Source organism: Eretmochelys imbricata, chromosome 1, assembly GCF_965152235.1.
Source record: "Eretmochelys imbricata isolate rEreImb1 chromosome 1, rEreImb1.hap1, whole genome shotgun sequence".
In the NCBI taxonomy this organism is placed as follows: domain Eukaryota; kingdom Metazoa; phylum Chordata; order Testudines; family Cheloniidae; genus Eretmochelys; species Eretmochelys imbricata.
This window is the reverse complement of record NC_135572.1, coordinates 138,618,380-138,639,697: the sequence shown is the minus strand read 5'-3', so window position 1 is coordinate 138,639,697 and position 21,318 is coordinate 138,618,380. Positions and strand designations below refer to the sequence as shown.

At 44.1% G+C, this 21,318-nt stretch overlaps 1 protein-coding gene across 1 annotated transcript in view; it reads right to left on the bottom strand.

The window, feature by feature from the left end:
- The window catches only part of GRPR (gastrin releasing peptide receptor), a 36,742-nt gene extending 25,710 nt beyond the window's left edge, over positions 1 to 11,032 (bottom strand). The window contains exon 1 of the mRNA XM_077807178.1: positions 10,614 to 11,032. Coding sequence (XP_077663304.1) covers positions 10,614 to 11,032 — 419 coding nt within the window. The remainder of the gene's footprint in view (positions 1 to 10,613) is intronic.
- Between the last annotated feature and the right edge of the window lie 10,286 nt (positions 11,033 to 21,318).

Sequence of the window (21,318 nt, the reverse complement as noted above, 5' to 3'; positions counted from 1 at the left end):
CAATTCACTTACATCCTATTTTTCTGTTTTATCCCTTGTTGTGTTCCATCTGATGTATAGATTGTGAGATCCCTGGGACAGAAACAGGGCTCTTTTTGGTAATTGTCTGGACAGTGCCTAGCAGAATGGAGCCAGGGTTCCTGACTTTGTTACAGTAATGCCTAAAAACATCAAATATTAAACAATAACCCACCCATAATCCGCTGTTGCTTAAATATTGACACACACTGGCCCATTAGCACCAATTCTGCCCTCAGATTTTCATCCACAAGTCCCATTGTATGCGTTTCTGATAATGGAATTGGATCCACCATGCTTAGGCCATCTGGTGTAACTGGAAGTGTAATCAAAACATTAAGAAAGCTCATGCTGTTTGTGCTGTTTTTCTTCGTACAGATGGACAAGGGAGCTGAGCTAATGCAAACTAAAACCACGGCTGTTATAAGAGTTTGTATTGTGTTGACACAGTGGAAATCAACACAGGATGTAAGATTTTGTACATCAAGCAAAAGAGATACGCATATCTACATGTATACCGTGCATGCAGCACAATAAGAACTATTCAAAAGCAATCACGAGGAAACAATTAATTAAGGGCCCAATGCAACTCCCACTGTAGTCAAGGGAGACTTTCCACTGAATTCAATAGAAGTTGGATCAAACCCTATGCCATTCAGCAGGTTCAGATTTTCTTATCTGAACCGGAAGTGTTAATGTTCAGGTTCAGAGCTCTCATATCTGAATCCAGAAAGTAATTGTGAGGGAACTATTCAGCAAATTTTCATAGCTTTGAACAGGCAATCTTTTGCTATTCCAGAAAATGATTTACTCAGACTTTACTCAAAAGCTTCCCGTTACTACACAGAAAATTATAGCACAAGCAGATTATCTGAAAACAGTGCTTTAGTGCCCTGGAAGCAATACAGAATTTATGAAGTGTTATTGCTAGATTGCCTGGAATACATTCATAACCCAGATGCACACTGAAGTTTTATAACCCATGCTAAAAATGATTTCAAGCTTTTTTTACCCACAAAAGATCAAACCTTTAAAACAATAGCATGGAAATCCAATCTGAGTCGAAAAGCAAGCCACATTGTGGTTTTATTTCCCTGTGGCATGTTTTATTTAATCCCACTGTAGACACTATAGTCCACTAGTAATAAAATTGGACAGCTGAATGGATCTACAGGCATTACCCTTTCTTCTGGTATTATACATATAGTTACTAAAGTATGCTGTATGCCTACAGGGAGCAGGAGAGGTTAATTCAACAGGTAAGGAGACTGGCTTCTCTAATTTTCAGTCCTTGGAAATATCTTCCCAAAGGATGTGGATTTCTTTTCCTTCCATGGTTTTCTTGAGATCAATAAACTGCTATAACAGTACATAGGAGAAGCACACATTTTTTGTATAGTCACACTTACTGTAAGGGACACAACATAGTCTAAGCACAGGACAGAGAGTCAGGTGTGTCTGAGTTTTAACTCCATTTCTGCTGCTGCCCAAGACAACACAAAGCCAAGTGTTAGGGCCAACGTTTTCAAAAGTAGCCTCAATTTTTGAGTACCCAACTTTAGACACCTCAAGCCTGATTTTCAAAGCCCTGGACTACTGCAGCTACCACTGTCTTCAACTGTAAACAACCAAGGTCTAGATTCACAAAGGGATTTAGGTGCCTAACTACCACTTTAGGCACCTAAGTCCAAAATTCTGATCCTCAAAACTTCCACTCAGCTGCCGCCTAATCCAGTAGGCACCTAAACTCCCATCGCTGACTGAGTTTCCACCAAGAAAAGTCCCCTAGGTACCTACACTTCTGCCAGTGTTGCACAGCTACCTAAGGTCTGATGCCTTGTGCATGCCCAAGTCCCAGCAGGCTCCTCAGACTAGGCATTTCCCCACCTACCTTGCCTGCAGAGCCCAATATGGGAGGACTGCTCAGGGGCCACCATAGAGCATGCCTACCAGATCAGACACGCCACCACAAAATACAGGTGGAAGTCCCTTTCCACTCCCCATAGTCCAGTGGTTAGAGTACTCACTGGGAGTACTCAGTGGGAGAACCAGTTTCAAATCCCCTCTTTGTCTGACATGGAGCAAGAATTTGACCCCAGACCTCTTAGGAGAGTACCTGAACCTCTGGGCTCTGGATATCTTGAGGTCTCCTGCTGAAGCTGTTCCATTTTGTATAAATAATTAAATATGTATTGGAGGAGAGCCTTGAACCTGACTCTCCCCCATCACAGGTGGATGCCCTCACCATTGGAGCATAGCATCACTCTCATGCTCAATCAATAGTTATACTAAGTGGAACAGCTTCAACAGGAGAGAGCCACATCCCACAATACCTAATAGTCTGGTGGATATGGCACACAACCAGGAAATGAGAGATTTGTGTTCAGCTCTCTGCTCTGAATCAGGCAGAGTAGGGACTTGAACCCAGGTCTCCTACAGCCTGAGAGAGTGTTCAAATATTAGTCTATGGGGATGGGGGTCTACCTCCTCACTTTTTTGTGAAAAAGGGCTGATATGGCTTAGGCACCTCACTTCAGGAGAGGGCTCACAGCTGAGAATCCCAAGCAAAGGAAGCTGCCCAAGTCCTTTTGAGGGGTGGAGCTTGGGCCACACCCCTCATCTTCCTATTGGTTAGTTTAGACAGCTCCCCACTTAGCATGCTGGGCTTTGTGAATTTGGAGTCTCAGGTGCCTAACTCTCCCAGGCATTGTATAGAGAACCTGGGCACCTAACTAATGGCCGTGGAGTCCATCAGGTGTCAGGGCACCTAAAGTTAGACATTGCAGTGGTGACCCTGAGTCCCATTTGTAGATCTAGCCCATCACTGTATGCTTGCAACTCCTGCACATAAATTTATCAAATGCTGTTGTATTCTATAACGATGCAGTTTTCTGAAAGAGCTGAGTGGCACACAACCCTGCACTCTGCCAGTATTAACACCTTGATAATCTAGAACAGTGTTTTTCAACCTGTGGTCTGTGGACCCCTTGGGGACTGTAGACTATGTCTAAGATTTCCAAAGGGGTCCGCACCTCCATTTGAAATTGTCCTAGAATGCTTAAAATAAATATGCCATTTGCAAACTCACTGCAACTACACTTCTTCCTCCTGTGTTTTGTGAAAACAAGATTATGTTGGGAAGATGAAAGGCTTGTAACTCACTGCATGAAAACCTTGACATTTGTTTTAACAATCTCTGTGAAAAACTGAGAGTGCGTGTTCAGTGCATGGCAGCCCAGCTCATTTAAATAAAAAAAAGTGAAATGCCTGTCAGCCTCATGCTCTGAGGGAAAACTCTTACAAACCAACAGAGAAATCTCCGGTGACAGGGACAATAAAATGAATTGCCTTTTTTCTTAGTTCACAGAGCATCACCTACACAGACAGTTTTGACTTTTCTGGGTGGGCCAGTGTCACACGTGTGAGCTCTCGCCACATAGCTGCGTCCAGCATACACCCAAGCAGACAAAGTCGGTCCTTGTGTGGGATTTAATAAACACTATTACAAAAACTCCTGTCCTCTGCCAAGACAGGACAATAACCCTGATGAACGGCCTTCCTTCAGGGGGTTCACTCACAGATTTTAGAAAACATACACACTCTCTCTCCAAGGACTCACCAAGCCTCTTTTAGCCTGATCTCTCTCCCACCACACAGCCACGACTTATTTTCCTGTTCTTTTGTACCCAGCAATGGTGCCTGATAGGCCATGGAGCACAGCTTCAAATACCCCTCACCCTTTAGCGCTTTCCTATCTGCCCTTACACCCCTGAAGTGCTCAAAGGAAACCAGAAGCCACCCAGGTAGATACAAAGCCAAACTGTACAGGATACAACCTTCCTTGCTCATACCCAACACAGCTGAGCAGATGTGTGCACAATGTAGCCAACCTGACAACACGTTCATATTATTGTTACCTCTTCCTTGTGCCCCCTCCCTCACTTGTTGTCTCATTCAAATGTTGTGTCTTTTCTTTAAACAGTCTATGCGCTAAATAATTTATTATTGGTTTGTACCAATAATAGCTATCACCAGCAGGAGAGTGATAATGATAGCTATCACCAGCAGGAGAGTGAATTTGTGTGGGGGGGTGGAGGGTGAGAAAACCTGGATTTGTGCTGGAAATGGCCTAACCTGACGATTACTTTAGATAAGCTATTACCAGCAGGACAGTGGGGTGGGAGGAGGTATTGTTTCATATTCTCTGTGTATATATAAAGTCTGCTGCAGTTTCCACGGTATGCATCTGATGAAGTGAGCTGTAGCTCACGAAAGCTCATGCTCAAATAAATTGGTTAGTCTCTAAGGTGCCACCAGTACTCCTTTTCTGTTTATTATGATCACACTATTATTCACAGGCTGGGCTTAAGAGTTTAGCGGATAGTTTGTGAGATGATTCGTTAGGGCAGTGATTCTCAACCGGAGCTCCATGGCCCACTGGGAGACTGCAAGCCCTTTTACGGGGTCCACCCTGCAGGGCCGCTTGGAGTCCTGAGCCCTGACGGCTGTCACTCGGAGTCCTGAGCCCCAGCACCCTCCGAGGTTGAAGCCCTGAGCCCCCGCTTGCGGAGTTACAGCCCAGAGTCCCAAGCCCCAGCACCCTGTGGGGCTGAAGCCAGGAGCTCCAGCACCCCGAGCCCTGAGAGAAGCTGCCCCGCAGGGCAGAAGTCCCAAGCCCTGGCGCCCCACGGGACAGAATCCCTGAGCCCGGAGACCTGAGCCTCGGCAGAAGCTCCCCACAAGATAGAAACCCGGAGCCCTCAACCCCATGGGGACAAAGCCCAAAGCCCCCCATCTTGCAGGCCTAAAGCCCTGAGCTACCCCCAGCCCAATGGGGCGTAAGCCCCCTTTCCCCAATCCCAGAGCGCCCTCCCCCCCTCGGGGCCATGGAGTTTTTATAGCATGTTGGGGGGGGGGCTCCAAAAGAAAAAGTTTGAGAACCCTTGTTTCAGGGTACACCCACATTTAACCAATTCAATTTGGGGGGAGGGGTAGGGGCTTTTCAGCTCCCATCCTAGTCTCCTACTCTAGGAGAAATAGAGCTCAGAACTTTGTCCTGGTGTTTGTGCATAGCTGCTAACAATGCCAGAAGTTTTGCAAGTGACAGTTCAATAGTCTAAATAAATTGTAGGTCCCTGGAGGGCAGATCACTGGAGGAGTTTGTGTGTATGTTAGTGAAGTTTAGCATTCATACGGTAGTTTGCAAACACTCTGTGTGGTAGGATCCCTATTGTACAGATGGGAAAACTACAACAGAAAGATTAAGTGACATAGTTATGTCAACAGAGGAAGTCCACATCAGATCTACCGTTAGAAAGCAAGAATTCATTGCTCCTAGTCCTGTGCTTGTTCCTCTAGAGCAGAGATGGGCAAACTATGGCCCGCAGGCCACATCCTGCCCATGGAACCGTCCTGCCCAGACCTTGAGCTCCCAGCCAGGGAGGCTCGCCCCAGCCCCTCCCATTGTCCCCTCTTCCCCACCGTCCCTCTCCCCCACCTCCTCAGCTCACTGCACCACCAGCGCTCTGGCTTACTGCTCCTGCTGGGCATCGCGGCGGTGTGGTTGGCTCTACCCGGGCAGCGGGGCTGCAAGCTCCTGCCACTCTGAGTGGCCTGGTAAGGGGGTGAGGAGCTTGGATAAGGGGCAGAGGGTTCTGGGGGGCAGTCAGGGGCCAGGGAGCAGGGTGGGTTAGATAGAGGGTGGGGTCCTGGGGGGCGGTTAAGGGTGGGGGTGTGGATAGGGGTCAGGGCAGTCAGGGGACAGGGAGTGGGGGGGGAGGGTTGGATAGGCATGGGAGTCCCGGGGGGTGGATAGGGGTCGGGGGGGTTGGATGAGGATGGGGTCCCAGGGGGCTGTTAGGGGCAGGGGTCCCAGGAGGGGGCGGTCAGGGGACAAGGAGCTGGGGGGTTGGATGGGTCACGGGTTCTGAAGGGGACAGTCAGGGGGGTGGGAGCCAGGCTGTTTGGGGAGGCACAGCCTTCCCTACCCGGACCTCCATACAGTTTCGCAACCCCAGTGTGGCCCTCAGGCCAAAAAGTTTGCCCACCCCTGATTTAAAACATTCTGTTTCTTACACTGCTGAACTGCGTCTCTTTGTGGCCTGAGATCACAACTGGTCGCTCATCAGAGAAGTTCTGTTCATCCTTTCTAGGGAACGCTAAACAAACTGCTTAAAGATCACAAACTTCATGCCACTGTCCTAGTGAGTTCATTCTTCGTTATGACAGGCTCAAAAGGAAGAATGAGCCTAAAGAAAATATAAAACTAATGGTGCTACCAAGCCAAAAGGAAATACAAATATCTCCAAGCCAGTCAAAATGACCTTTCACGGAAGAACACTTCATTGAAAGCTTATCATGAGTGGCATTTTTTTGAGTGGGCTGTTTCTTAAAGATTCCAGATCTAACTGGAGACTGGTGGAATGGATTTTTCAACAGAGTGGAAAGACATGAGAGCGATCACATGAGGTGATGAAACCATGGATTAATTGATGTTAAAATTAACTTCAGAAAACCAGAGAAGTATGAACATTTGCCCATAAAATACAAACTTTAATTTTTCATTAATGAAAAAAAGTTAAGAAAAGTCACATTTCATTCCTGCAGTTTCCATCATTCTTACTGTCATTAAATAACGATTTCACTTTGCACTTAGCAAAAAAATCTGTGTATGTGTGTAGGGCTGTCAAGGTTAAAGGGTTATTTATTGCCATGTGCTGCAGTAAGCTTGTCATGGACTCTGCTAATTGGGATGCTCTCTTCCTCTGAGCTCAGGGTATGTTAAATTGACTTGAATCAACTCATTCAATTATTTTATCTTGAGCTTAAAAATTGCATTCCTTCTACATTGTACTTTTATTAAACTTTTCCTGCCTGATAAATTCAGTGCATTTGGCAATTAAAAGAAAATCAGTAGAGTAAATAAATATATAAAATTCTCTGTGGCACTACGGTGACCAGATAGCAAATGTGAAAAATCGGGACGGGGTGGGAGGTAATTGGAGCCTATGTGAGAAAAAGTCCCAAATAGCGGGACTGTCCCTATAAGAGAGGGACATCTGGTCACCCTATGTGGCACTCAATCTGATTATGGTTTTTGTAACTCTTCTGGTTTCTCTACTAAAAGGAACTTAAAATAGTGTGGTGGCTCAGTGGTTAAAGAGTCATTATGGTCAAACATCTGGGTTTTCCTATTTATTCCTTATCCCTGATTTCCATATCAAATTAGCTTAATGTAAATACCAGAGCAAGATTGCAAGGCAGCAGCTCCCCAATCACTTCACCCTCCTCTCTCCAATCTCCTTAAAACTCACCTCTTGCATGATGCCTACACAATGGGGTGCTGTGGCTACTGCTTATTATACTATCATACTCATCTCACTGCTACCTTGTGACTCCTACCTGCCCCCCCCGAATCTGTTTGTTGATTCTACCTATTGTTTCTCATTGTGTGCTTAGATTGTAAGATACGACTGTAAGCTGTCTGGGCATGGGACTCTATTTTTACTATATGTTCTTACAGCAGCTAATACACTGGAGCTCTGATCCCTAATTGGAGCCTCTAGGCACTACTTCAATAAACAATAATAATAGTATTTTTTCTAACTGTCAACACACTGTGCAACTTTGCCAGTGGTGCCTGAGGTACACTAGAATTGAGTTTACTCTTATGCAAAAGATGAACTGGGGAAAAAAGTTTGCGATGCTATGACAAACCCCCTCCACTGGAGACATAAAAGCAGGCTGTGCAGATGTTCATGCTCTCCTGGCTCCACAGCTTTGGTATAACAGGGCAGTGGAGTTCAGATTCTCCTGAGTTCCCCTTAGTGACCATCAGATGCCCTACGGGGCCCCTCAGACTTGGTTCCCCTTCGTGTGGATGGCATACCCTGCTGGAATCCTTGGGCTATGCTCCTCCTTGGTGAGGCTCAGATGTCCAGCTGAGTTCTGTGGACTAAGCTCACTTTTAGTGGGGCTTGGATGCCGCTCAAAGTAGATTGAGCAGCTCCTCAGAAATATGACCCTCCTTGTCCTTCCTAACATACTTGGATCAACTCTGACATAGTAAACAATGAAATTGTAATCACTGGGTTTAAGTGTCAAGACTTTACTGAGATGAATGACAAAGTTCGTACACATCAAAGCTACCATCTCAGTCTGGCTGCTGATTCAGGCAGAGATCACTGCATTGGTTTACAGGTGGTTCACACTTGGACAGCTTTCTTTGCGCCCATGAGGGTTAGAGTCTAGAGAGATGGGTTTTTTTTTTTTAAAACCATTCTGTAAGTTTTAATTGGATTCTGGAACATAAGCTGACAGTCTCCAGAAAATAAACATTATATTACTGAGCATCTGCAAACTGGCCAATGTGACCCCGTGTTCTTTTGCAACTTTATTGTCCCAGCAGCACTGACAATAACCAAAATAAAAATCTTAGTAAACTAAACAGAAAAGGCCATTAAAGGAACAGTGTCAGTATGATGCACAGGATTTAAGTTTCTTCACTCTAAGGTTAATAGTAGTTCCATGGATACAGCCTCATACAGTGAGTTCAAAATCTACCTCAGAGAGTGGGCAGGTTATGCCAGAAAGAAGGGTGCCTTAGTTCCTTAAGTCATTTTCCCAAAACGACATTTCAGTGTGGTGCAATTTTCAACTATCAGCACAGCATGATGGGCAAATGGCTTTGAGTTCAAATGGGGCTGAAATTAAAAGCTTCAATCTCTGGAAAACAGCTTGCTACAGCTGCAGTTTTCTGTTCAGCTCCCTTGTTCCAGCAGTAGCTTGTGTTCACTGATTGTTCAGTAAAAAACATCTGCACTGTTTGCTTTTACTGGCAAGTGATTAGGTAGCAACAAATCTTTCCCTTGGTGTAATTTGTTCTTTACAGTGAACTCTTCTTTTCCTGACATGTTTCGAGTGATTTATATTAAACCCATAGAAAGGATACTAGTTTTCAATAGTTTCTCGAGAAAAAAATACTATCATGACAGATCCCTGCTTTTCGGTAACCTCTCAAATGAGCTGTGCTAGGTGAAGAGCCCTGTTGCCTGTCACACAGAAATGAAGAGCACAGGTGGATCGCAGGATCTGTTCTGGTGTATTGATATAGCTTTGCTCATTTTCTCGCCTCTCTTACAGCGAGAGTATTGGCTTCATTAAGGTGTATGTTTTATCTAGGACTGACACTGATAATGGTGTCTTTATGTGTGCATTAATATACAGTCGTCGAATCACTGTGACTACAAAACTGTATTCCATTCCCACTGACATCCAACCATGCTCTGAAGTGTCATGGACTGGGTTTTTTTGTTTGTTTGTTTGTTTTAAAGCCACAGAGCATATGTAGGAGTCGATGTGTAAACTCCCTTTACAGTGAAATGAAAATATTTGAAGTGATTTTTGAAGGAAAGCCCAACCAGACTGGCACATGGTTAATTCTATCTTCGCACAGCAGCTTATATTTGATTTCCTTATGAATAGGAAAATACCATCCATAATGTCTTTCTGTGCAGAACAAAACGGACACTATTTTTCTTACTGGCAGAGTTGGTACCTTTGTGAGGTTTCAGAACTTAAAGCAGGTATAGCACTATTCATTAATCTGTTACTTCAATTCTGCAGCTCAGAGTGCAAATGAGACAGTCTGGGCTGTTTGACATAGGCATGCATTTATGTAAGAGCTGTACTGCAAGTGAATTCTTGTAATATATCAGAAAAGTAGGCTGTATCCTTGCAAGTAATATTACAATTCAAATGTCTGTTGACTTTTGAAAACTAAAGTTTATAAAATTGGTTCAAAAAGCTTTACATAAATCTAAAACAGCTTGATTCCTACACTCACAGCAGTTTTAAGAAGTCAAACATAGATAGATAGATAGATAGATAGATAGATAGATAGATAGATAGATAACCTGAACACTAACTGGAAAAACACGTTTGCCAGAAATTATAGCACAGATCAGTTTTGGTTAGATAATGGCAAATCAGTGAACCAGGGCAAATCTTTTGAGGGCAGGATCTCTGAAAATCAGACCACTTAGGTGTCTGATACAGATTTAGGTCCCTAACGTCAGGCACCTAATTTTGAATATTTTGAACATACGTGATAAACTGTTGCCTCAGATGAAATCAGCTGTGTGAAAGCTGAGCCATCAGAGAGAAATGATTTCACCTATAGTAAATTGCTACTTCAGTCTCTTCATACTTCTTGAAATATGACCTGGTAAAGACCTGTGACTAAATCATCTTATTTAAAAAACTTGTAATACTGCCTTAGGACAAATTATCCTTCACTAATGGATACTTTTCTCACCAGGCTTTAACTTTGTCTTAATCAGCTATCATTTTTCTTTGCATTAAATTAAACTGACCATGTTAACTAATCTGTACAAAGACTCAGTGTAGCCTCAGAAAACTTCCCCACTAACATTTGTGTTTGGAGGCATGAACACCAGAAATAAACTGAAATTGCATTAATCTACTATGTTAGATTGGCAACAGTATATATTTTACCTATCTGCATTTGTACCTTTTATGGCCTGTGGGTCCATAAAAGTCTAGATCACATTTCAGGCTTTCAGTAGGAAGCTCACCTGTCTGCTGAGAGAGCTGTAAGTGTGAAGACTGACACCCCCACTGAAGTGAGTTGTATAAAGGGGATAAGTTTACATCCAACCCGACCAAAGAGCCATTCATCAGCTAGGTACCTGCTGGCATCCACAGGGACACAGGTCACTAAGAGGAGTAGATCTCCTAAAGCCAGACTGGAGATGAACAAATTAGGAACATTTCTCATGGACTTCACAGTACAAAATATCTTAATCAAAGTGATATTGCCAATAAGTCCTATCAAAATGATGATTCCATAAATAGTTGGAATAGCATACAGGAAACCTGGGTAGAACCAATCATCACTCAGGATGGAAAGATTTGCACTTTGATTGATGGAGATGTTGCAAAGAATAAAGTTATCCACTTCCAAGTCTAGAAGAAAACACTCTTCAGAAGCCATTGTCTGAATTCAGTTCTACGGGAAGATAATGTTCTTGTTCAAAAATCCTCACATAAAGCTGCTTGAGTTGAGTTTTCTTGCTGTATGCTTGTTTTAAATAGACAGAAGAGACTGAACTTCATACATCACTGTGTGATTTTTTTTAAAAAAGTCACTGAACAGAACTATTTCCATAATCTGGAATCAGTTTGATCCTTGAACTTTTCTCCCTCTCATTCATTTGGCTTGCGAATACGTATTACTCAGTTCTAAAAGGCCATTTACCAAATTAAGAGACAAATAGACGCAAGGCATTTTCAGAATCCAGGCTAGTTAAATTCTCAGCATCAGCACACTGTTTCTGAGCAGAGTTCAGTCTGAATTACATGAATTACATTTTGCAAAAACTTTTGATTGTGGCTGTCAAACTGCATTTCCCAGTCTCTTCCGGTTCTCAGAACCTGCAGCTGTAGGCTGGGTTTAAATGTGAGGGAAGGGAACAGCTCTTTTAAAGACTCTGATCCTATAGGCAGGAACCTCTGGACGTCAACACTCTCCCTGCTTTGTAGGAGGGTAGCAAGCTTGCTTAAATGATTACAGTAATAGTATGGAAGCTGCAGGTTTCTGCTGGAGAATGCCAGCCACCTGCTGGACAATTTAATCACTGCCTGATCATGAAAGAAGTCGCTGTTAACTCTTTAGACCAATAAAACTGTTATTGTTACCTCTTGTTTTTTTCAGTATTATAAGCGAAAAGAGCTTCATTGTCTCATTTAATTCACTCTTGGATGTGGTTCAGGGAATGCCTTAAAAATGACTGTTTTATTAGCCTGCAAATACCATGATTTGCCCAGCAATTATACCTTTGCAACTGAGAGTGCTGGCATTCTAATATTCAATCTGCTTCAATAAAATAAAATAAAATCATCCCCCAGGACAACTCCACTGAACTTGACCAATTAAGACAAAATCAATATTACAGTTAGCCTAGGTAGACACTTATGAAAACTAAGCAACTGCCATAAGCCTGAAATCTGCACATTATTGGAAACATCGCTATAATTCAGGAATTCCATGGCAACCATGGGGAGTGGTAAATTTTACTGTTTAACTCAGGAATTTCTATTTCTGAGGTGCCTTTCATGCTAGTGATCCAAACACTTCTCTTCAATGTAATTGTATACACAGAACACTAATACACATTTAGATGAAGCATGGGGATGATGTATCTAGGTCACTCCAAGTACTGCAGGTGATCTTTCTTATAAATTAATCAAGGGACCATTATGACTAATTCCTCACTGCTTTATAACAGAAATGCAACTCACAGTATGAGGACTCTGTCTTCTGAAGGAATGAGGGTAAATTTAAATTACACTACAAAATTCAATGATGTTATGTAATTTGAAAGTTACCCTTGCAACTGGTTTTGACCGAAAGCACCCCTATATTCACTCCTTACCCACTATTGTAATAATTTTTGTATAAAATATGCCTTGGGAGGTATCATTCGAAAACTAATAACTTGCTGGTCAATAATATCATGGTGAAATATATGTAGGAACATTATTTGTAAAGTTATGACTTCTCCTTGCATGCTGTTGTTAGCACATGTTCAAACCCACAAAGCCCTGACTAGGAGAAAGGTGTTATACAGGTCTATCCTAAACAAAGGAATGTATGTTTACCTCAATTTACATATAAGTAGTAAACAGGGTCCTTGAGACAGCAAGAGAGGTGAAATGGCAGAAGACAATGAAATCTGCATTTCAGCATTCATAGGGGAGAAGAAAGAGCATGGAGCCATTTTCTCCATGAGACTCCCTATTGCCTTCTTTACTGTTTGAATACACTTTGATTTGAGGGTAACCCTCAGAAGAATCCACGTCAGAGGGTGACTGGACTACAAAACTGAGGAGCAAAAACATCCCAAGGCGTCTCTCTTTCTCTTTCACCTAAGAAGACAAAGGAACCAGCCCTGTGACTCTGGGGGAGATCCTGTCCTGAGAATTTGGTCAGCTATGTTGCTGGGCACCTGTGGTAAAGATTTTACCTTGAATCAAGTCTAGCTTGTTAAGTTTTAGCTACTAGGAACCGTTTTATCTTTATTTCTCCTGTGACCATTTCTGACTTTAATACCTTGTACTTGTACTCACTTAAAATCTATCTCTTTGTAGTGAAATAAACTTGTTTTATTTTTAATATAAACTAAGCCAGCGTTGCGGTTAAACTGGGCTGTGTGGAAACTCCAATTAAAGTAGCAAACTGTTGAATATTGACCCTTACAAGGGCAGTGGACCTCTAATATCCAACCTGCCCAGGAGAACGCTGGACAGTGCATAACACACATTTTGGGAAAAATCAGAGCTGGGAGTGGATTGGTTTCGCCCTGCAGGTAGTAATCAAGGCTGCTGGAAGCCAGAATGCGGCTGGTGTTTGCTGACAGGCTCCTGGGGTCAGAGATGTTGGACCAGGGCTATAGCTATACACAGACACTCAGGGTGTGACCTGCATGCTGTCAGGCTGTTTGTGAGTGGCCCAGGTTGGGAGCTATAGCAGCAAAGCATTGTGAGGGTTATGGGGCATGTCGTGATACAGTCCCTGACTGGTCTGGATTGCACCCTGGTAATTCTGCAAGTAAAACAATAAGCTATCAATTACCAGAATTATTCACAAGAACGGATGGGTGAATCAAATAATACATTTGCTAAAAAGCATAAATACTGACCATTAGATTGAGCTGAATATTTCCAAATATAATTGGACAAACTTTAATTGCCAGATACTCATGAGTTGCATGCTAAAATGAGGTTAAGGGTCAGTGGGAGCATTGTAGCATATTGATAACTGGGTTTTGACTCAACCATGTGATCTACGTAAGCACTTGATGCTAGCTTTGCTGCTATCCATTCAGGCCCCGATTCAGAAATGAACTTAAATACATGCTTCACTTTAACCAGGACTACTTACATGATTAAAGTTAAGCACATGAATGACTGCTTTGCCAAAGCGGGGCCCCAGTGCCTACTGGAAGAGAGTAGGAAAAGAAATAAATCTCACTGTTCCCATTTGAAACAAAAAGGTATGACAAAAGTTAAAGTTTACTCTTCAGAACATAACATGCATTTGGCCCAGAAAAATGGACACACACACAATCTCTATCAGACTCTGTTGTTAGTTACTGTAGCAGCCTTTGTTTCCTTTCAGGGTAATGGGGAGCCAAATCATGGGAGTCCAACAGAAATGGGATCATGTGGTTATGCAGAAAAGAAGAGAGGCTCTAATAATAGCACCTACTGCATGGGAGAGGGGACATTGCTAGAGAAAAGGATGATTTAGTTGGGGATCGGTCCTGCTTTGAGCAGGGGGTTGGACTAGATGACCTCCTGAGGTCCCTTCCAACCCTGAGATGCTATGATTCTATGAAAAGGAGACTGGACAACAGCCATGCAGCATGGTATGTTTTCAGTGAGCACCAATGTATATTAATACTACTTTAGAAACTTCTGGCTGGATCTGTAATAGCTTCTCTTCTGATAATAGGCCATTTTAAAAAATCTAAACAACAAATACAGTCAAATCACAGCACTTGCCAGTCTCATTTCTTTGAATACATAAGTCTGCAACCCATCACAATTTAGGATGTAAAGTCTCCTTCATTCAAACTATTTGGGACAAACAAATAAAAGGAAAATAAGTAAAGATGGGACAATTATTTGAACTCTGTCTTTGTCAAGCGGGTTCCTTTATTTGCCATCCCTCTCTGTCACCTCTTCTTGGAGATCATCTTGCAGTGCCTTTGTCAGCTGTAGCCAGACAGGCAAATCCAGTCAGCTCATTATGTTCAGTGATGTCCAAGAAATGACACTAGGCACTGATAAATGATTGAAAAGTTCTTTAGTTCATAAAAGTTCTGGGAGCACTGACCTGGTTTGTCAAAAGGAAAAGATGAAGATTAGAAATGGAGATCCAGAGAATGGAAAGTTCAAGAAACAAAGCAAGAGAAGGAAAAGCCAAATACTGTGACGCTTGAAACAGTATTTATGTTACAAAAATGTTGCGTTGTTTACATCAAACTTAGCCCTGGTCTACACTACGAGGTTAGGTCTAATTTAGCTGCGTTAGGTCGATTTTAAAAGCAATGTGTCTACACAACCAACCTAAAGGGCTCTTAAAATCGATTGCTGTACTCCTCCCCAGTGAGGGGAGTAGCGCTAAAATTGACCTTGCTGGGTCAAATTTGGGGTAGTGCAGATGCAATTCAACAGTATTGGCCTCCGGGAGCCATCCCAGAGTGCTCCAATATGACCGCTCTGGACAGCACTTTCAACTCTGATGCACAAGCCAGGTACACAGGAAAATCCCCGGGAAATTTTGAATTTCATTTCCTGTTTGGTCAGCGTGGCGAGCTCAGCAGCACAGGTGACCAGGCAGTCCCAGAATCGCAAACGAGCTCCAGCATGGACCGAACGGGAGACGCTGGATCTGATTGCTGTATGGGGAGAAGAATCTGTGCAGGCTGAACTCCGATCAAAAAGAAGAAATGCTAATATATATATATATACCAAAATCGCACAGGGCATGGTGGAGAGAGGCTATAACAGGGACACACAGCAGTGCCTCGTGAAAGTCAAGGAGCTCAGGCAAGCCTACCAAAAGACAAAGGAGGCAAACGGTCGCTCCAGGTCAGAGCCCCATACATGTCACTTCTATGATCAACTGTATGGCATTCTAGGGGGGGACCCTACCGATACTCCACCACTGTCCGTTGACATCTGCAAGGGGGGGAGTCTCACGCAACAGGGAGGAGGATTTTGTGGATGAGGAAGAGGAGGAGGAGGAGAATGCACAGCAGACAAGCGGAGAATCCATTCTCCCCGGCAGCCAGGACCTTTTCATCACCCTGGAGCCAATACCCTCCCAAGGTGGGTTCCCGGACCCTGAAGCTGAAGAAGGCACCGCTGGTGAGTGCACATTTGTAACTACAGTACAGGGTTTAAAAGCAAGTGTGTTTAATGTTTGATTTGCCCTGAAGAAGCGGGATGCATTTGCGGCCAGTACAGCTACTGGAAAAGTCTGTTAACATGTCTGGGGATGGAGCGGGAATCCTCTAGGGACATCTCCATGAAGCGTTCCTGGAGGTACTCTGAAAGCCTTTGCAGAAGGTTTCTGGGGAGGGCTGCCTTATTTCGTCCTCCACGGTAGGACACTTTATCATGCCAAGCCAGTAGCACATAGTCTGGAATCCTTGCAGCACAAAGCATGGCAGCGAATGGTCCTGGGTTTTGGTCGCATTCAAGCAACATTCGGTCTATATCTTTCTGTGTTAGCCTCAGGAGAGTGATATCATTTATGGTCACCTGGTTGAAATAGGGGAATTTTTGTAAGGGAACAGTAAAAGAACCCCGTTCATGCTGGGCTGTTTGCGCTTGGTTAAAAGGGATCATCCTTGAGAATAACCAAGTGGTGGGGGGAGGGGTGTGCTGCACATCCACCCGAAAATTGCAGCCCCTCCTTTTAAATGGCAAACCCAACTGGCATTGCTTGCTATGGGAAAGGAGGGTGCTGCACTTTGAAACCATTCCCACATGTTATGAAGGTGTAAAAAGCCAACCCTGCATACCCTTTGGCTTACCATGGCTGCCTGGAAACTGAATTCTGTTGCCCAGCTGTGTGTGATGTGTCATCATATTAGCAGGAGCTCAATATAAAAGGCAAAATGAGACTTTGTACCTAAAGCACGTCTGCTGTGAATTGCTTGATTCACTGTGAAAGAGTCTCCTTTTTGTTCTCAGAAATGTATCTTCTTAAATTCTACTCTTCCTTTTTACCCCACCGCAGGTGCAAATGTTTCTATGCTCCCCCTATCATCTCCATCCCTGAGGTTATCGCAGATTAGAAGGCGAAAAAAATGTACTCGCGATAACATGTTTTCTGAGCTCATGCAGTCCTCCCACACTGATAGGGCACAGCTGAATGCATGGAGGCATTCAGTGGCAGAGGCCAGGAAAGCGGTAAGTGAGTGTGATGAGAAGAGGCAGGAGGCGATGCTGAGGCTAATGGAGGAGCAAACGGACATCCTCAGGCGTCTGGTGGAGTTGCAGGAAAGGCAACAAGAGCACAGACCGCCACTGCATCCACTGTATAACCACCTTCCCTCCTCCCCTAGTTCCATGTCCTCCTCACCCAGACACCCAAGAACGCAGGGGAAGCTCCGGGCACCCAGCCACTCCTCTCCAGAGGATGGCCCAAGCAATAGAAGGCTGTCATTCAAACAGTTTTCGTTTGTATTGTGGCTACAATAAGCAATGTGGCCTTGTCCTTCCCTCCTCCCCCACCCCACCCAGGCTACCCTGTCAGTTATGCTCACTTTTTTTTCAATTAATAAAGAAAGAATGCATGGTTTCTGTGACTTTATTTCCTTTGCCAGCTGTGATTGAAGTGGGGATGGTGGTTGGCTTACAGGGAATTAAAATCAACAAAGAGGGCGGGTTTGTATCAAGGAGAAACACACACAACCGTCACACCATAGCCTAGCCAGTCATGAAACTGGTTTTCAAAGCCTCTCTGATGCGCAGCACAGATAGCTGTGCTCTTCTAATCGCCCTGGTGTCTGGCTGCTCAAAATTGGCCACCAGGAGATTTGCCTCAACCTCCCATCCCACCATAAACATCTCCCCCTTACTCTCACAGATATTATGGAGCACACAGCAAGCAGCAATAACAATGGGAATATTGGTTGCACTGAGGTCTAACCTAGTCAGCAAACAGTGCCAGCGAGCTTTTAAACGTCCAAAGGCACATTCTACCACCATTCTGCACTTGCTCAGCCTATAGTTGAACTGCTCCTTACTACTATCCAGGCTGCCTGCCTTCATGAGCCATGGGAGCAAGGGATAGGCTGGGTCCCCAAAGATAACTATTGGCATTTCAACATCCCCAACAGTAATTTTCTGGTCTGGGAAGTAAGTTCCTTCTTGCAGCTGCTCGAACAGCCCTGAGTTCCTAAAGATGCGAGCGTCATGCACCTTTCCCGGCCATCCCACATTGATGTCAGTGAAATGTCCCTTGTGATCCAACAATGCTTGCAGAACCATTGAGAAGTACCCCTTGTGGTTTATGTATGGGTTGGCAAGGTGGTCTGGTGCCAAGATAGGGATATGTGTTCCATCTATTGCCCCACCACAGTTAGGGAACCCCATTGCAGCGAAGCCATCCACTATGACCTGCACATTTCCTAGAGTCACTACCCTTGTTAGCAGAACGTCAGTGATTGAATTGGGTAGTTGGATCACAGCAATCTCCACAGTAGATTTGCCTACTCTGAACTGATTCCCGACTGACTGGTAGCAGTCAGGCATTGCAAACTTCCACAGGGTTATAGCCACTCACTTCTCAGCTGTCAGCGCAGCTCTCATCTTGGTATTCCTGTGCTTCAGGGCAGGGGAAAGCAACTCACAAAGTTCCAGGAAAGTGGCCTTATGCATGCAAAAGTTTTGCAGCCACTGGGAATCATTCCATTCCTTCAACACTATGCAGTCCCACCAGTCTGCCTTTTTGCCAGGCCCAGAATCGGCATTCCACTGTATCAACCTGCCCCACTGGCACCATGATGTCCCAATTGCCATATCCCGTGCTTTCAGGAATGTCTGTGTCCATGTCCTCCTCACAGTCGTCCTCGTGCTGGCGGCTCCTAGCCAGGTTCTGCACATACTACAGGAAAATGCGTGAGGTGTTTACAATGGTCACAACAGCAGCGGTGAGCTGAGCGGGCTCCATGCTTGCCATGCTATGGTGTCTGCATGGGTAACCCAGGAAAAAAGGCATGAAACGATTGTCTGCCGTTGCTTTCACGGAGGGAGGGAGGGAGGGAGGGGAGACTGATGACATGTACCCAAAACCTCCCGCGACAATGTTTTTGCCCCATCAGGCATTGGGAGTTTAACCCAGAATTGCAACGGGCAGTGGAGACTGTGGGAACTGTGGGATAGCTACCCACAGTGCACCACTCAGTGAGTCGATGCTAGCCATGGTATTGAGGATGCACTTCACCGACTTAATGTGCTTAGTAGGGATATACACAATTGACTGTATAAAATCGCTAAAGATCGACTTATATAAAATTGACCTAATTTCATAGTATAGACATACCCTTAGTTTGCCATTTCACTGTACCAACGCATATAACATTCACTGATAGACCTTATCGAAACTTCAGCATCTGGCCTTTGTAAATTCAGAACAATAATTTTGAAACAATGAAGATAGTTCCCAGAGGTCTTTTCATTCTTACCATAAATTGTATATGGTTGGGATATTTCCTTTAATCATGCACAACACTTACTCTTTGTAGTATTTACTCACAATGGGCAGGTAAAGGGATTGCAAATTTATACAAAAGCTAGGTCCTAGATAGTATTTTTCATCTTTCGATGCCAAGTCTCCTTACAAAGGAAGGGAAGTACCTTTACCTCTGTTATATAGATGGGGAAACTCAGGCACAGAAAAGTGAAGTGACTTGGACAAAGTTACCCAGCAGGCCATTGGCAGAGCTGGGAATAGAATCCGGGTCTCCTGCAGCCTAACCCTGTTCCTATCAACTGCATTACAGTGTCTCTCTGACAGATAATGGGACTAGCCAAAGTCACATATAGGATTTTTTCTTAAAAAGGGTCATAAAGCCAACCACTAATAGACAGCTATAAGGAACAAACTCATCCTTATTCCATGAATGGCCACAATGGGCCAGCTTTTCAGAAGAGCTCAGGGCTAGATAGTCAAGAGCTCAGTGAATAGAATTTTCAAAAGTGTCTAAATCCCATTGAAAGGCAACAAGACTTAGGGACCTAATTCACGTAGGCCCTTTTAAAAACTTCCACAAATGGAGACAGATTTTCATATGAACTCAGCAGACCCACTGAGACAGCTATGGTCAGCACAACACCCCTGGCAGAGCCCCATAGTGGATGATCACCAGACTCATAATCATACCAACCTTTGGATCATACGTGCATCCGAGCTAACTGGGTCTGGGCAGAGTTCAATCACTATCTTTGGCTCAAAGTCTTTAGAGCATACTACTGAGTGCCAGTTCCCTGTCTGAAATCCTTCCTTGGGACATGACACTCCGCAGTCCAATTGTCCTAAGCCCCGAGACCAGTGGTGAATCTCCCAAGACTCTCCAGTTGCTTAGGCACGCTCCCCCAGAGCTGCACCCTTGTAGGCTCTATGGTTTATAGTTTAACACTTCAGAGACACACAGCAGGTAAAGTAGGGAACATAGGCTTTGCACAGAGAGTTCTTAAACAAACACATACTTCACTATTAGACAGCATAAGGAAGTTACAGATCTAGGCAAGACAATAAAACCTGAATGCAAGTCCTTAGTCCTTCCCACTCCTAAGAGTCTCTGGGTCTTCATCATTGTCTCTGTGATAAGTCAAAGCTCCCTTCTCTCCTCCTACCCACCTCTCCAGCTGTCTCCTGTGTTTCTGCATTGGGATGGCTGTCCTTACTCAGAGAGCACATCTCTTTTTAAAAGCAGTCTGAGACATCTTGACTGTTGCTCCTTTATGCTGGGATTTTCCATGCACCCATGTGGGACTGCTGGCAGAGAGCCCTTACAAGTCATTGGTTCTGCGGACAGAAACTCAATTGTTCTAGTAGGGTAGAGCTATTCAACTGTTGATGGTTCTTGATGGCCCTGTTTCAGCTCCCCAGGCATAGTCTGTTCTGTTCACTATGTGCCAGGTCACTGCTACCAAATGGATGAGCTAATTCACGAGTATTACAACCATAGATCGTATTTCACATACAAAAAAGATTTCATGAGTTGACAGACACATATTCCCCAAACTGTCACAGCCGGATTTTCAAGAAGAGCTCAATACCTAACATGCTGAGCTCTTTTGAAAATGTGGCCTCATGGGATTTCTCATACCTCCCTCTGGGACGTGAGATGGAAGCCTACACTAGATGGACTTATTGGTCAGATCCAGTATGTGATCCCTGTGTTCTTAGCCATGAGCCACTGGTAGTGGGGTGTGAGCCAGAGTCCATATGCGTAGAAAGCCAAGCATTTGCGGTTTGTCCTCTGTTAATCCTGTGGATCCTAGAATCTTCTTATTTTACATGGTTTCTTCTCCTAGAACCTTATCACTCAAGCCCCAGTTTCCAGAAGGGACAAAGTGACTAAAAGAATCCTGAAGAGTTCAGAATCTGAACTACTTTCATGTATGTTCTTAGAATCATAGAATCATAGAAAATCAGGGTTGGAAGGGACCTCAGGGGGTCATCTAGGCCAACCC